Source organism: Equus caballus, chromosome 10, assembly GCF_041296265.1.
Source record: "Equus caballus isolate H_3958 breed thoroughbred chromosome 10, TB-T2T, whole genome shotgun sequence".
NCBI classification, from domain to species: domain Eukaryota; kingdom Metazoa; phylum Chordata; class Mammalia; order Perissodactyla; family Equidae; genus Equus; species Equus caballus.
In genome coordinates, this window is record NC_091693.1 from 19,517,980 (window position 1) to 19,532,079 (window position 14,100).

Here is a 14,100-nt window from a genome sequence, read left to right on the forward strand (position 1 = left end):
CTTAACCACTGTGCCACCAGGCCAGCCCCGTCTTTTTCTTTTCTTAATGATATCTTTTGATGCACAAAAGTTTTAAATTTTGATAAAGTCCAATTTATCTACTTTTTGTTTTTTTGCTAGTACTTTTGGTGTCATATCTAAAGACCCATCATCAAGTCCAAGGTCATGAAGATTTACTCCTATATTTTATGGTTTTAGTTCTTGAATTCAGGTTGTTGGTCCATTTTGACTTTATTTTTGTGTATGGCATGAGGTAGGGGTCCCACTTCATTCTTTTTGCATGCAGAAATCCAGTTGTTCCAGGTCTATATGTTGAGGAACCTGTTTTTCCCCCACTGAATGGACTGGGCACCCTTGTTAAAAATCAGTTGGCCATTGTATTAGTTTCCTAGGGCTCCCCTAACAAAGTACCAAACAGTAGGTAGCTTTAAACTACAGAAATTTATTATCTCATGGTTCTGAAGCTAGAAATTCAAAATCAAGATATGGACAGGGTTGGTTCCTTCTGAGGGCTATGAGGGAGAATCTGTTCCATGCCTCTCACCCAGCTTCTGAAAGTTTCCTGGCAATTTTGGTCTGCAGATGCATCATTGCAATCTCTGCCTTCATCTTCAGGTGGTGTTTTCCCTGTGCACATGTCTTCATCCAAATTTCCCCTTTTTATAAGGACAGCAGTCATATTGAATTAGGGACCAACCCTAATGACCTCATTTTAACTTGATCACCTTTGTAAAGACCCTGTTTCCAAATAAGGTCAGATTCTGAGGTCCCAGGGGTTAGGATTTCAACATATCTTTTTTGCGGGGGCATAATTCAAGCCATAACACTCATAGATGTATGGGTTTATTTCTGGACTCTCAATTCTATTCCATTGGTTGATATGTCTATCCTTATGCCAGTACCACACTTTTTTGATTGTGTAGCAAATTTTGAAATTGGGAAGGGTGGGTCCTCAGGCTTTGATCTTTTTCAAGATTGTTTTGCCTGTTCAGGGCCTCTTGCAATTCCCTATGAATCTGAGGATCAGCTTTTCCATTTCTACAAACAAGGCTGTTGAAATTTTGATAGGAATTGCATTGAATCTGTAGATTGCTTTGGGTGGTATTGATATCTTAACAATATTAAATCTTCATATTCATAAACACAGGCTGTCTTTCCATTTATTTAGATGTTCTTTTAAATTTCTTTCAGCATTGGAAAAATTGGATTGTGATTTTTAGGGTATAAGTCTTTCACCTTCTTGGTTAAATTTATTCCTAGGTGCTTTATTCTTTTAAGTTCTATTATAAATGGAATTGCTTTCTTAACTTCCTTTCTGGATTGTTCATTGAAGGTATATAGAAACACAATTGATTTTTGTTTGTTGATCTTGTACCCTGCAACTTTGCTGAGTTCATTTATTAGCTTTGGTAGATTTCTTGTGATTCTCTGGGATTTTCTATATATAGGATTGTGTCATCTGTGAATAGAGAGTTTTACTTCTTCCTTTCCAATTTGGATGCCTTTTATTTCCTGTTTAAGCGCTCTGGCTAGAACTTCCAGTATGATGATGAATAGCAGTGGTGAAAGTGGGGATCGTTATCTTGTTTCTAATCTTGGGGAAAAGGTTTCCATCTTTCTTCATTGAGTGTGATGTGTTGACTTGAAAAGCCTCAAAATGAGTTTATTTGGGAATAGCCAAAAGAATTGCAACTTGGCATGTGCATGCTATGGCAAACCATAGGCAAATGCAGCAAACAAGGAAGGGGAGCTGCCTTTATAGACCAAAAGCAGGAGTAGGGAGGGGCTGTGCTAAAGGAAAGTCCATCGGGGGAAAGGAACAGTTCAGGGTGGCAACGGCTTCTCATTGGCTGAGCTGTGGCATTTCTCATTGGCTGAGCTGTGGCGTTTCTCATTGGCTGAGCTGTGGCGTTTCTCATTGGCTGAGCTGTGGCGTGTCTCGTTGGCTGAACTGTGGTGTTTCTCAATGGCTGAGCTGTGACGTTTCTCATTGGCTGAGCTGCAGTGTTTCTCATTGACTGAGCTGTGGTGTTTCTCATTGGCTGAGCTGTGGTGTTTCTCATTGGCTGAGCTGTAGTGTTTCTCATTGGCTGAGCTGTGGCATTTCTCATTGGCTGGGCTGTGGCATTTCTCATTGGCTGAACTGTGGTATTTCTCGTTGGCTGAGCTGTGGCATTTCTCATTGGCTGAGCTGTGGTGTTTCTCATTGGCTGAGCTGTGGCATTTCTCATTGGCTGAGCTGTGGCATTTCTCATTGGCTGGGCTGTTGCCAGGTGGGGAGAGAAATCTTCCTTCAGTAGTAGCTTTACTTCCTGTCCAAGATGCAAGCTCTGTCTCTTCCTATTTGGTATAATTGATGATGTGTGATAGGGCATGAGAGCTCCCCCTGCAGGCCTTCTGACTCCAATTCAGATAAGGTTTATTTTATTAATTTTGTTTTTTATTTTTATTTTTATTAATTTATTATTATTTTTAATTATATGTAATTAATAATTATTTTAAGTATTGTTAATTATTTTTATTAATTTATTTTTATTTTATTAATTTATTAATTTTTTTGGTAAGTACTCTTTGTCATGCTGAGGAAGTTTCTTTTCTATTCCTACTTTTCTGAGTTTCCCTTTTTAATCATGAAAGGGTATTGGATTTTGTTAAATACCTTTCTGTGTTGTGTCAATTGAGATGATCATGTTTTTTTCCCTTGTTCTAGTAAAGTGGTGTATTATATTGATTAATTTTTGTATGTTGAACCACGCTTGCATTCCTGGGATAAATCCCATTTGATCATGTTGTATAATTCTTTTAATATGCTTCTGAATTAGGTTTGTTAATATTTTGTTGAGAATTTTTGCATGTATATTTGTAAAGGATATTGGTCTGTAATTTTCTTTTCTTGCGATATCTTTGTCTGGCTGATATATACTGGCCTCATGGAATAAGCCAGGAAGTGTTCTCTCCTCTTTAATTTTTTGGAGTAATTTGAGAAGGATTGATGTTAATTCTTTTTTAAATGTTTGATAGAATTCACCATTGAAGGGTTTTTTTTGTTGGAACACTTTTGATTAGTGATTTAATCTTTTTACTTGTTATAGGTCTTTTGAGATTTTCTATTTCTTCTTGAGTCAGTTTAGGTAATTTGTGTGTTTCTAGGAATTTGTCCATTTCATCTAGGTTATCTAACTTGTTGGCATACATTTGTTGATATTCTATTATAATCCTTTTTATTTGTGCAAGATTGATAGTAATGTCCCCATTTTCATTTCTGATTTTAGTTATTTGTGTCCAGGCTGACTTCTGAACCTGACTCAAACCTCTATCCTAATTCATGACAGCATCCCCAACTTGACCCCTGACAGCTGACCCTTGGCCCTCTTGATCCACCTTATGTAATATCCTCTGACTTTATTGACCCCAACATCTGCCTGCTGCCTTGGACTTCAAGCAGATGTTGCCCGACATCTAACCTTGATCCCCTACTCCTGACTGGGCCTTGACCTCAGGTGACCCTTGGCTTCTGTTCTCCACAGCCACACCTTTGGCAAAGTACAGGGCAACAGCGACCTCTATTGGAAGGCGCAGCGTTACAGCCTCATCCGGGAATTTCACTCTCGGCCTGCGTTGGCCCCACCCCTCATCATCATCTCGCACGTGCGCCTCCTCCTCCGGCGATTCTGCAAGCGCCGTGCCCATTTGCCATCCTCCCCGGTCTTCGAGCGTGAGAGCCGGGCTTGGCCCCAAAGAGTGACACACCGGGGGCAGGACCTAGAGAGAAAGAAGAGCGTAGCTAGGGTCGGGGGGATGCCCAGAAGCACTAGTGGGCGGGGCTTAGACTGACAGGGGGCGTGGCTGGCGCACTGGGGGCGTTGCCTGGGGAGAGCGCTCGGAGGGTTTGGAGTTGGGTGGCTGGGTGGAGAGGGAGAGGTCCGATCATGGGTGGGCCCCTTGACTCGGTCCTGACCCCTCCCTCCAGGGCTCCTCCTCTCGGAGGAAGCTGAGCGGAGGCTGTTGACGTGGGAGTCGGTGCAGAAGGAGAATTTCCTGCTGGCGCGCGCGCGGGACAAGCGGGAGAGCGACTCTGAGCGTCTGAAGCGCACGTCGCAAAAGTGAGGGGGCAGGCTTCCGGCCTCGTGGGTGGACCCCCTGAGTTGAGTTGAGCGAAGGGAGCTGCGGTTTCAGAGAGCAGAGCTAGAGGCGGGGTCCTGGGATGCTATAGAGAAAGGCGGAGCTCTGGGGCGGGGCTGGAGGGATGCTGGCACCTGCCTGAAGCCTTGTGTCCCCAGGGTGGACACGGCGTTGAAGAAGCTGAGACAGATCTGCGAATACGAGCAGCGGCTAAAAGGGCTGGAACAGGAGGTGAGAACCCTGGGCCGGTCTGAGGGAGTGTGGCTGAGGTGGGGGCAGTGGGGTTGCAGTTGGTGTCCTGATGTCCCCCCTGATTCCCAGGTCCAGTACTGTAGCCGTGTCCTGGGCTGGGTGGCCGAGGCCCTGAGCCGCTCTACGTTGCTTCCCCCGGGGGGGCCGCCACCCCCGTCCCCGCCTGTGCCCAAAGGTCAGTGTGGAGCATCTACCTGTGGATCTCTGGCCTCTGTCACTACCTACTTTTCGGGTCTCTGCTCCCGTATCTCTGAGTGTTTTCTCTTTTGCTGCCCTTCCTTTGTCCCTGTTTCACTCTCTCTGTCTCTTTTGTTTTTTTCCTTCTTTTTGCCAGTCTCCCATTTTTTCTGTCTTCCTCTCCGTGCTCACCACCTGTTCTCTTTTCTCTCTTCCCCCTAGACTGAGTCCTGCTGGTGGACTTCAAGGAGTAGCCCTCGTAGGGAGCTTTTGCTCCTGGAGTAAGGCCTAGCTGGTCCTTGACTCCTGCACCTGGCGGCCTTTCCCTTGAGGTGGGGCCCCATGCCCATGGACAACCACCTGGGCTGCTGTCGGGACCACTGCAGGGAGTGTCATCCGTGCCTCCCACGGCAGGCCGGCTCCTCCCGGAACCAGCCCCACGCTGGCAAGATCAGCCTCTGGAGCCCAGGCGCTGCCCCTCTGAAAGCCCTGCCACAGCCTGCTGGGCGGGAGAAGGCTGCAGGGCCCTGGGGGCGCAGGGACCATAGACCCCACTCACACCTCCCCACACTGGGGAAATAAAGCCATTTGAGAGGAGTGGGGCCTGGATGCTTGATTCTTGGGGAACTGGTGGCTGTCTAGATCCTTTGGGGTTGGGGGCTCGAGCTGGGGGAGGGTTTGCTTGGTCAGTTTGCTGCTCTGTTTCACATATCTCGAGGTCTGTTCCCTCTTAGCGTGACTCTTCCTGTGCCTCAGGCCCAGCACCTCTGGTCTGCACTGTTTTGATGGCTCTCTCTTCAGTCGGACAAGAACCCCAGCCATCTGCAACCCCCTCTAGTTCCTACTTTCCAGTGGAAAAAGAGCTCAGTGATAAAACGCAAATTATTTCCTGAAGTGGGGGTGGGTGGGCACTCTCTACATCTGCTCTGGCAATCGGGGAACAGATGATGCAAATTTGAGGCGATAACTGCATATGTGTCTTTAAAAAGTCTAATTAGTGGGAAATTGCAGGCCACGCACGCACAGAATTGAGGCAAATATGCATGATTATACAGGCAGTTTGACTAAACAACCCAAAACAAACTAAACTGGTAATGAGAAGGCTGAACTGACAGCGATTATTAGGTAAATAGCAAGAAAGCCACCAACCACCAACACATCCAAAAATCAAAACCAAAACATCCTTTCTCCAAATTGGAGGAATTCCAACTCTCTGCCACTGTGGGTGCAGAGTAGCTTTGAAACATTGCCAAGTGTTACGTGGCAGCCCGACTTCTCTGGGAGACGCTGAATTGGTTCTCGCTAACCCAAGTGGTAATAATAATGGTAATGCCAGTGGTGCCAATAATAACAAAACAGTGAACTTGGAGTGCTCTCTCTGTGTCTGGCCTTGAGTTCTGGAAAGTGCTTCACAAGTCCTAAATCAATGAATTCTGATGACAACCATATAAGGTAGGTCCTAGTGTCTCCATTTTGCAGATAAGAAAACTGAGGCACAGATAAGTGACACACATGAGGTCACACAGCTGGAAAGTGGCTGCGTTTGAATAGAAACCTGGGCAATCTGGATCCAGAGCCTTGGTAAAGCATCAAGTTGTATTTAGAAATGTCAGATGCTACAAAGTCCTAGGAACTCACTCAGTCGGCGTGCTGGCTTTTTAACTTATTGTCTCAGCTCCAAATCCGCCGTTCTATACTCTACTCTGTGATGCTGGGGCTGGAATCCTGCAAGCCACGTTTTTTGCCTTGTCAGCTGGGTTCCTATTAGGCTCTGCCTAAAGGGGGCGCTAGAAGGAGCCCAGCGGCTGGCGGAGTAAGAAGGGACTTGCTCCTTTCTCTTTGCTTCCAGTTCCTAAGCGTCCCCCCCAGAACACTGCTTCCTCTGACAGCAGTAGTGGGTTGTAGCTTTTAGCTTTCCCCCCCAGCACTCCCAGAATCAGTTTCATTGTCTGCCTTCAGTTACACCAGCTCCATCCAGGCAGCTCCCCCCCCAACGTTTTTCTTTTATTAAGTAAATGAAACCTTTCTTTTTTGTCATAATTGTTGTGGGGAAAGATTCCACCCTGAGCTAACATCTGTTACCGATCTTCCTCTTCTTTTCCTCCCCAAAGCCCCAGTGCATAGTTGTATATTCTAGTTGTAAGTCCTTCTAGTTCTATGTGAGCTGCCACCACAGCAGGGCTACTGACAGGTGTTGTATTTTCACACCTAGGAAATGAACCCAGCCTGCTGAAGCGGTGAGAGTGCTGAACTTTCTGAACTTTAACTACTAGGCCTTCAGGGCGGCTCCAGGCAGCCCCTTTTCTAGTCTGGGTTTCAGTTCCACAGGGAGCACTTCTCGGACAGTTTAGGTTCTGATAACTATTCTCTTCCCTTTATCTCCCCAGTCCTGGGGATGATATCTGTTTTGTGCAGTAAATAGGTCTGTGCTAACTCTGTGTTTCTTTCTACTCCTTTCCCAGTTTCCTGAAACCCACTTAATTTATCTGAGAGCTTTGTATTAGTTTATCTCTGTTGAACTGTGTATGGTCAACTTAAAAGGCAAATTTGCCTGTTATTTTATCTTAAAATGAGTTTATTAGAGTATAGCCAAAAGAAGTGCAATTCAGGATGCATATGCTAGGCAAACCATAGGCAAATCCAGTAAACAGAGAAGGGGAGCTGCCTTTATAGGGAAAAAGGGGGAGAGGGAGGGGCAGTTCTAAAGCAAAGTCCATTGGGGGAAAGTAACAGTTCAGGGCAACCCTGGCTGCTTGTTTGCTGAGCTGCCACTTTCTCATTGGCTGAGCTGTGGCGTTTCTCATTGGCTGAGCTGTGGCGTTTCTCATTGGCTGAGCTGTGGCGTTTCTCATTGGCTGAGCTGTGGCGTTTCTCATTGGCTGGGCTGTGGCGTTTCTCATTGGCTGAGCTGTGGCGTTTCTCATTGGCTGAGCTGCGGCATTTCTCATTGGCTGAGCTGTGGCGTTTCTCATTGGCTGAGCTGTGGCATTTCTCATTGGCTGGGCTGTTGCTGGGTGGGGAGAGAAATCTTCCTTCAATAGTAAAGTAGTTTAGTTAAGTTTTACAACTTCTCACTTCATTTACATGCATAAACCCATTTGGAAACCGAAAGTCCCTTAATTGAAAAGGAATCTTGACTCTTGAGAAATTACCCTAAAATACTGCTATAAGTTTATGTTTTAATTAATTAATTAATTATTTTTTGAGGTGAGGAAGATGGGCCCTGGGCTAACATCTGTTGCCAGTTCTTCCTCTTTTTGCTTGAGGAAGATTGTTGGTGAGCTAACATCTGTGTCCATCTTCCTCTGTTTTATGTGGGATGCTGCCACAGCTTGGCTTGATGAGTGGTACTAGGTCCATGCCTGGGATCCAAGCCTGTGAACTCCAGGCTGCCGAAGTGGAGCATGCAAACTTAACCACTACCCCACCAGGCCGGCCCTATAAGTTTATGTTTTAAATTCTCCCTACTTATATGTTTCCCTTCAATGAACGTATTTCAAGAAACTTCTCTATTGCATAGCCTGAGTGGTGGATATCCTGACTCCTTTGCATGGTAGTTGGTGACCACAAAGGAAAAGTCTCCATCTGTGCTGGTGCTGTCTTTTTGGAAGCCTTGCAGAGTTTAACTGGGCCATCATGAAGGTGGAAGGTATTCCCTCTTAGGAGTGATGGTAGGTCACCAGCAAGGCCAGTAAGTGACTGGGCGTCCATTAACCAAGAGTGAGCAGTGTAGTCATGATCTACTAGTCTAGGGTCCTCTGGAGGGGCAGCTGAGGGCATGGGACAGCTCTGGCATCCACCAGCCTAGGATCCAGCAGGGCCCCCCAAGCTGTCTGCTCCAGATCTCAGATGTCGGGGAGGGAGAGTGACCATCAGTAGAAGAATATGTAAGCCACTAAACCCCCAAGCCAGCAGGTCATTTGAAAGAGGGGTGCATTTTATACAAAAAAGAAAACTCCAGATAGAGAGGCTGCAGGTCGTCAGAGAAAAGGGGCAACAGACTGCAGCAAGGACTCAAGAATGCATGTACTTTACGACTGAAGGCTGAGGACCTGAGATATTAAAGGGACAGCGCGGCTGCTCAAACCTGCAGCCAAGACCTGGAATGGATTTAGTTGCTCCTATGGAGTCAAGACTTCGACAAGCCAAGGGGCTGTTACAAAACCTGGATTGGATTTGAGAAAACTGTGGGTATTGGACATATGTTTTTGTTTCTTTTGGGTAAGACCTAAGATTGGGGTGTTTGGGTTGTATAATAAGCATCTGTATAACTTTATATGAAACTGCCCCTCTTTCCCTAAGTGGTTGCACCTTTTGCATTTTGCATTTCCACCAGCAACGTAGAAGCGAGTTTCAGTAGCTCTGCATCCTTACTAGCACTTGCTCTTATCAGTGTTTTCAATTAGCCATTCTAACAGGTTTGTAGTGGTATCTCATTGTGCTTTTAATTTGCATTTCCCTAATAACTAATGATCTTGAGCATCTTCTCATGTGCTTATTGCCATCAGTGTAGCTTCTTTGGCCAAGTGTCAGTTCAAATCTTTTATCCATTTAAAAAATGAGTTATTTGTTTTCTTATCATTGAATTGTAAAAGTTAATATGTTCTGGATACTCCTTTACCAGATATGTGTTTTGCAAATATTTTCACTCAGTATGTGGCTTACCTTTTCATTTTCTTAATGGTGTCTTTTGGAGAGCAGAATTTTCAAATTAACAAAGAAATTTTTGTCAACATTCTCTTTTATGTTTCATAGTTCTGTTGTCCTGAGAGACAACTAACCCAAGGTCACAAAGATTTTCTCCTCAAACTTTTATAGTCTAGGGTTTTACATTTAGGTCTTCAATCTATTTGGAGTTCATTTTTATAGAGAGAGTAATGTTAGAGTCAACGTTATTTATTTTTTTTGCATATGGGTTGCCTAGTTGTTTTGGCACTGTGGGTTGAAAAGACTGTTTTTTTCTCCACTGAATTATTTGGTACCTTTGTTGAACATCAATTGACCATATATGTGTGGGTCCATTTCTAGGCTCTCTATTCTCACTACATCTATATGTCTGTCTTTTCACCAATATCATACTGTTTCGAAACCATAGCTTTATACGAAATCTTGAAGCCAGGTAGCGTGAGTCCTCCAACTTTGCTTTCCCTTTTCTAAATCGTTTTAGTTATTCCTGTTCCTTTGATTTTTGACATAGATTTTGGAATCTGATTGTCAGTTTCTTCCAACAACCTGCTGGGATTTTGTTTGAAATTGTATTGAATCTACAGATCAGCTTAATGTGATTGACATCTTAATGGTATTGCATCTTCTGATCCATGAACATTGCATATCACTTAATTTAATTAGGTCTTTTTTAAAAAAAAGATTTTATTTTTGCCTTTATTTTATTAAATTTTTTTTTTTCCTGTGGAAGATTTGCCCTGAGCTAACATCCATGCCAATCTTCCTCTATTTTGTATGTGGGTGGCTGCTGACAAGTGGTGTAGGTCCGTGCCTGGGATCCAAACCTGGGCTGCCAATGTGGAGTCCACTGAACTTAACTGCTAGGCCACGGGGCTGGCCCCAGTTAGATTTTCTTTGACTTCTGTCTGGACTGTTTGTGATTTTCAGCATACAAATCATGCACATATTTTGTTAGATGTATTCCTATACAATATACTGTTGTATAAGCTACTATTCAATAATTTTAAATTTCTCATTGCTTATTGCTAGTATACAGAAATACTGATTTTTTTGTATATTCATCTTGTATTCTATGACCTTGCTGAATTCTCTTTGTTAGTTCTAGTATCATTTTTGCAGATTCTTTAGGATTTTCTGTGTATACAGTCATGCTGTCTGTAAATAGAGGCGATTTTATTTTGTTGTTTCCAATTTGTATTTTATTATTGTGGCAAAATACATATAATATAAAATTTACCATTTTGTCCCTTTTTAAGTGCACAATTCAGTGGCATTTGGTACATTTACAATGTTATACAGTCATTATCACTAGCTATTCCAGAAGTTTTCATCACTCCAAACAATAGCCTTGCGCCCATTAAGAACTCACTTCTCATTCTCCTCTCCCCCGGCCCCTGGCAGCCACCCACGTGCTCTCTATCTCTGTGGCTTTGCCTATTTTGGACATTTCATATAAATGGAATAATAAAATATGTGGTCTTTTGTGTCTGACTTCTTTCACTTAGTGCAGCGTTTTCAAGATTCGTCCATGTTGTATCTTCATTCCTTTCTACGGTTGAATAAGATCCATCATATGGATATATCACTTTTATTTTATCCATGCATCCATTGACAGACATTTGTGTGGCGTCTGCATTTTGGCTATTGTGAATAATGCTGCTATGAATGTTCACAGACAGGTTTTTGTTTGGGCACCTGTTTTCAGTTCTTTTGAGTAGACACTTAGGAGTGGAATTGCTGATATTTCTATATTTAACTTTTTTTTTTTTTAAAGATTTTATTTTTTCCTTTTTCTCCCCAACGCCCCCCGGTACATAGTTGTGTATTCTTCGTTGTGGTTCTTCTAGTTGTGGCATGTGGGACGCTGCCTCAGCGTGGTTCGATGAGCAGTGCCATGTCCGCGCCCAGGATTGGAACCAACGAAACACTGGGCCGCCTGCAGCGGAGCGCGCGAACTTAACCACTCGGCCACGGGGCCAGCCCCTCTATATTTAACTTTTTTAAGGAACTGCCAACTTGATTTTCCCGGGGGCTGCACCGTTTTACATTCCCACCAGCAATGTATGAGGTTCCAGTTTCTTCAAATCCACACCAACACTTGTTACTTGCCATTTTTTTTGGTTATTGACATTCTGGTGGGTGCAAAGTGGTATCTCATTATGGGTTTGACTCACATTTCCCTAATGAGTGATGACGTTGAACTTCTGTTCACGTGCTTGTTGGCCGTTTGTACATCTCTGGAAGGAATGACACTTTTTGGTAGTGACCTCCACTACCTGTGTTGCATTGCCTGCCACCCCATCACTAACTAAGGATGGATGGGCCTTGGATGAAGACAAAATGAAGGCCGTCATCTTGAGGACTGTCTGGGCTCAAATGGATATTTCATAGCTTAGAAAAGACAAACTGTTGGTCCTGCAGCCCCTAACTGCAAAGGAGGTCCAACAAGGATCAGCCTTTACGGATCCTGGAGACACCATACCCCACAGGCAGAGATTTCTCTTAAGCTGATGCTGTGGTCCCTGACTCACGCATGTTAGACTCCTTGGTCCACGTTCCCCAAGGAGGAAAATGCACCTGAATTCAACTGATAAGGCTCACAGTGGGGAAAAGGAAGCTGAAGTCGCTTTGTGGGGTCAGGACTTTGGGCCAATTCAATGTGCTGTTGTGGCTTCCACTATCGAACTTATAATTGGTATTGATGTTTTGCATGTTCATACTGTGAATGTCCCATAAGTGTCAGATGATTCTCCCATCCAGGGACTATAGCACGTGTGGTCCTCTGCATGGTAGTCTACAGAAACGAGGCAGAATTCCAAAAGGAGAAAGGAAAATCGCAACTTTAATGACTTAGTGGTCTCCGGAGTGCTCGCAGAGGCCGTTTCCCTTGACAACAGCGCCACCTGCCAGATGCAGCCGCTATGTACACCCCTTTTAAGAAAAGGCGGCTATGAATTGTTATTAAGCTCGCCTTGAAGGGAAGGCCTGACTCCTGGAGACCTTGGATGTCCTAACCTTACACCTCCATTTTGGTGTAGGTCAGCTTGAACTTGACAACTAGTAAGGTCCAAAATGCTTAAATGTAAATGGTAATTCAAGAACACAGCCGGCCTGGTCCTCCTGTCATCTCAGTTTTGCAATGGAAAAGTAGCAGCTACCCCTTTGAGGGGAACTTTATCCCCTACTCCACTGCCTGAAACCAAGCCGCTGGCTCAGTGGCGCCTCGATCCACAGACATTCCCATAAGTGGCCGGGCCTGGTTCGCTGCTGGTTGGCTAAGTTAAAATCTGGTGGGGCCGGCCCTGTGGCCAAGTGGTTAAGTTCGCGCGCTCTGCTTCGGCGGCCCAGGGTTCGGATCCTGGGCGTGGACATGGCACCGCTCATTAGGCCATGTTGAGGCGGCGTCCCACATGCCACAACTAGAAGCACCTACAACTATGTACTGGGGGGATTTGGGGAGAAAAAAGCAGGAAAAAAAAAAAGAAGATTGGCAATAGTTGTTAGTTCAGACGCCAATCTTTAAAAAAAAAAAAAAAAATCTGGTGGTGTCCACTAGGGTCCAGCAGCCGTTCAACCCCAAAGCCAACCGCAGAAGCCAGATTGCAGGCAGTTGATGGTTAAGGTATTGGCTGGGACTTTCTCCTTTCCCTCCGTACACTGGGATCTGGTATTATTGATTGTTAGAACAGTTTCCTCAAAAATCTGTTCAAGAATATATTCCTGATTCTACATTCCTCACCTCCTTCTGGTCCACACACCTGAGGCAGTTTGGTCCCTGAATGTGGGTGTTTCCAGAGAGGCTTCCTCTCTTCTTGGTTGCCTCCTGGATAGTGACTGAGACCAAAATTGTAGGGATTCATACAGACCTGTTTTGAAAATTAAGGATTCTGCCCCATGACTATTCTTGGGTCATCTTTCTTTCTTTCTTTCTTTTTTTTTCTTTTTTTGGTGAGGAAGGTTGGCCCTGAGCTAACATCTGTGCCCATCTTCCTCTATTTCATATGTGGGACGCTGCCACAGCATGGCTTGATGAGTGGTGTGTAGGTCCACACCTGGGATCCGAACCACGTGAACTTAGCCACTATGCCACCGGGCCAGCCCCTTGGGTCACCTTTCTTTCTTCTTGCTGGACAGCCTGGTGGTTACATCCTCCAGGTGGCAGCCTGGCCCAAAGTGGGCTAACTAAGAAGTTCAAACTAAATTCTGGTATAGCCACCAGCATTCCCTTTGTGGCTTGACATGGCCCTAGGTCAGGGGTTGGCAAACTACGGTCTGTGGGATAAATCTGTCCTGTGAGCTAAGAACAGTTTTTACATTTTTAAAGAGGTGTGAAAAATAAGTAACAAAGAAGAATATGCAACAGAGACCACATGTCCTGCAAAGCCACAAATATTTATTATCCAGTTCTTTGTAGGAAAAATTTGCTGACTCCTGTTTTGGTTGAAACTACTTGCTGACACCACCCATGTGGCTTCACCAAGTCAATGGAATGGTCATCCAAATCAAGGTCAACAACCAAACTCATGCTGCAGGACTGTCCAGCAGAGATACCTCACCCAATGCAGCCCAGTGCAGGGGGCTGGAGGCTTCCACCCCACATCCACCAAGACCACCAACCTCCCCTGCGGAAATTAATAGAAGAAACCTTAACGAAATTGGAGTCAGGAAGGCCTGTAGGGGGAGCTCTCACGCCCTATCACACATTAGTCAATTACACCAAACAAGAAGAGAGGGACAGTTGCATCTTTGATTGGAAGTAAAACTACTTTACTACTGAAGGAAGATTTCTCTCCCCACCCGGCAACAGCTCAGCCAATGAGAAACACCACAGCTCAGCCAATGAGAAACACCACAGCTCAGCCA

General features: G+C 44.7%; 1 protein-coding gene across 3 annotated transcripts in view; it reads left to right on the top strand.

The window, feature by feature from the left end:
- The window catches only part of TRPM4 (transient receptor potential cation channel subfamily M member 4), a 46,077-nt gene extending 40,929 nt beyond the window's left edge, over positions 1 to 5,148 (top strand). For all 3 annotated transcript variants that reach the window (XM_023650084.2, XM_023650085.2, XM_070224685.1), the window contains 5 exons: positions 3,528 to 3,715; positions 3,971 to 4,103; positions 4,281 to 4,353; positions 4,444 to 4,549; positions 4,774 to 5,148. In XM_023650084.2, the coding sequence (XP_023505852.1) occupies positions 3,528 to 3,715; positions 3,971 to 4,103; positions 4,281 to 4,353; positions 4,444 to 4,549; positions 4,774 to 4,778 (505 nt within the window). In that variant the 3' untranslated portion in view covers positions 4,779 to 5,148. The remainder of the gene's footprint in view (positions 1 to 3,527; positions 3,716 to 3,970; positions 4,104 to 4,280; positions 4,354 to 4,443; positions 4,550 to 4,773) is intronic.
- Positions 5,149 to 14,100: the final 8,952 nt, after the last annotated feature.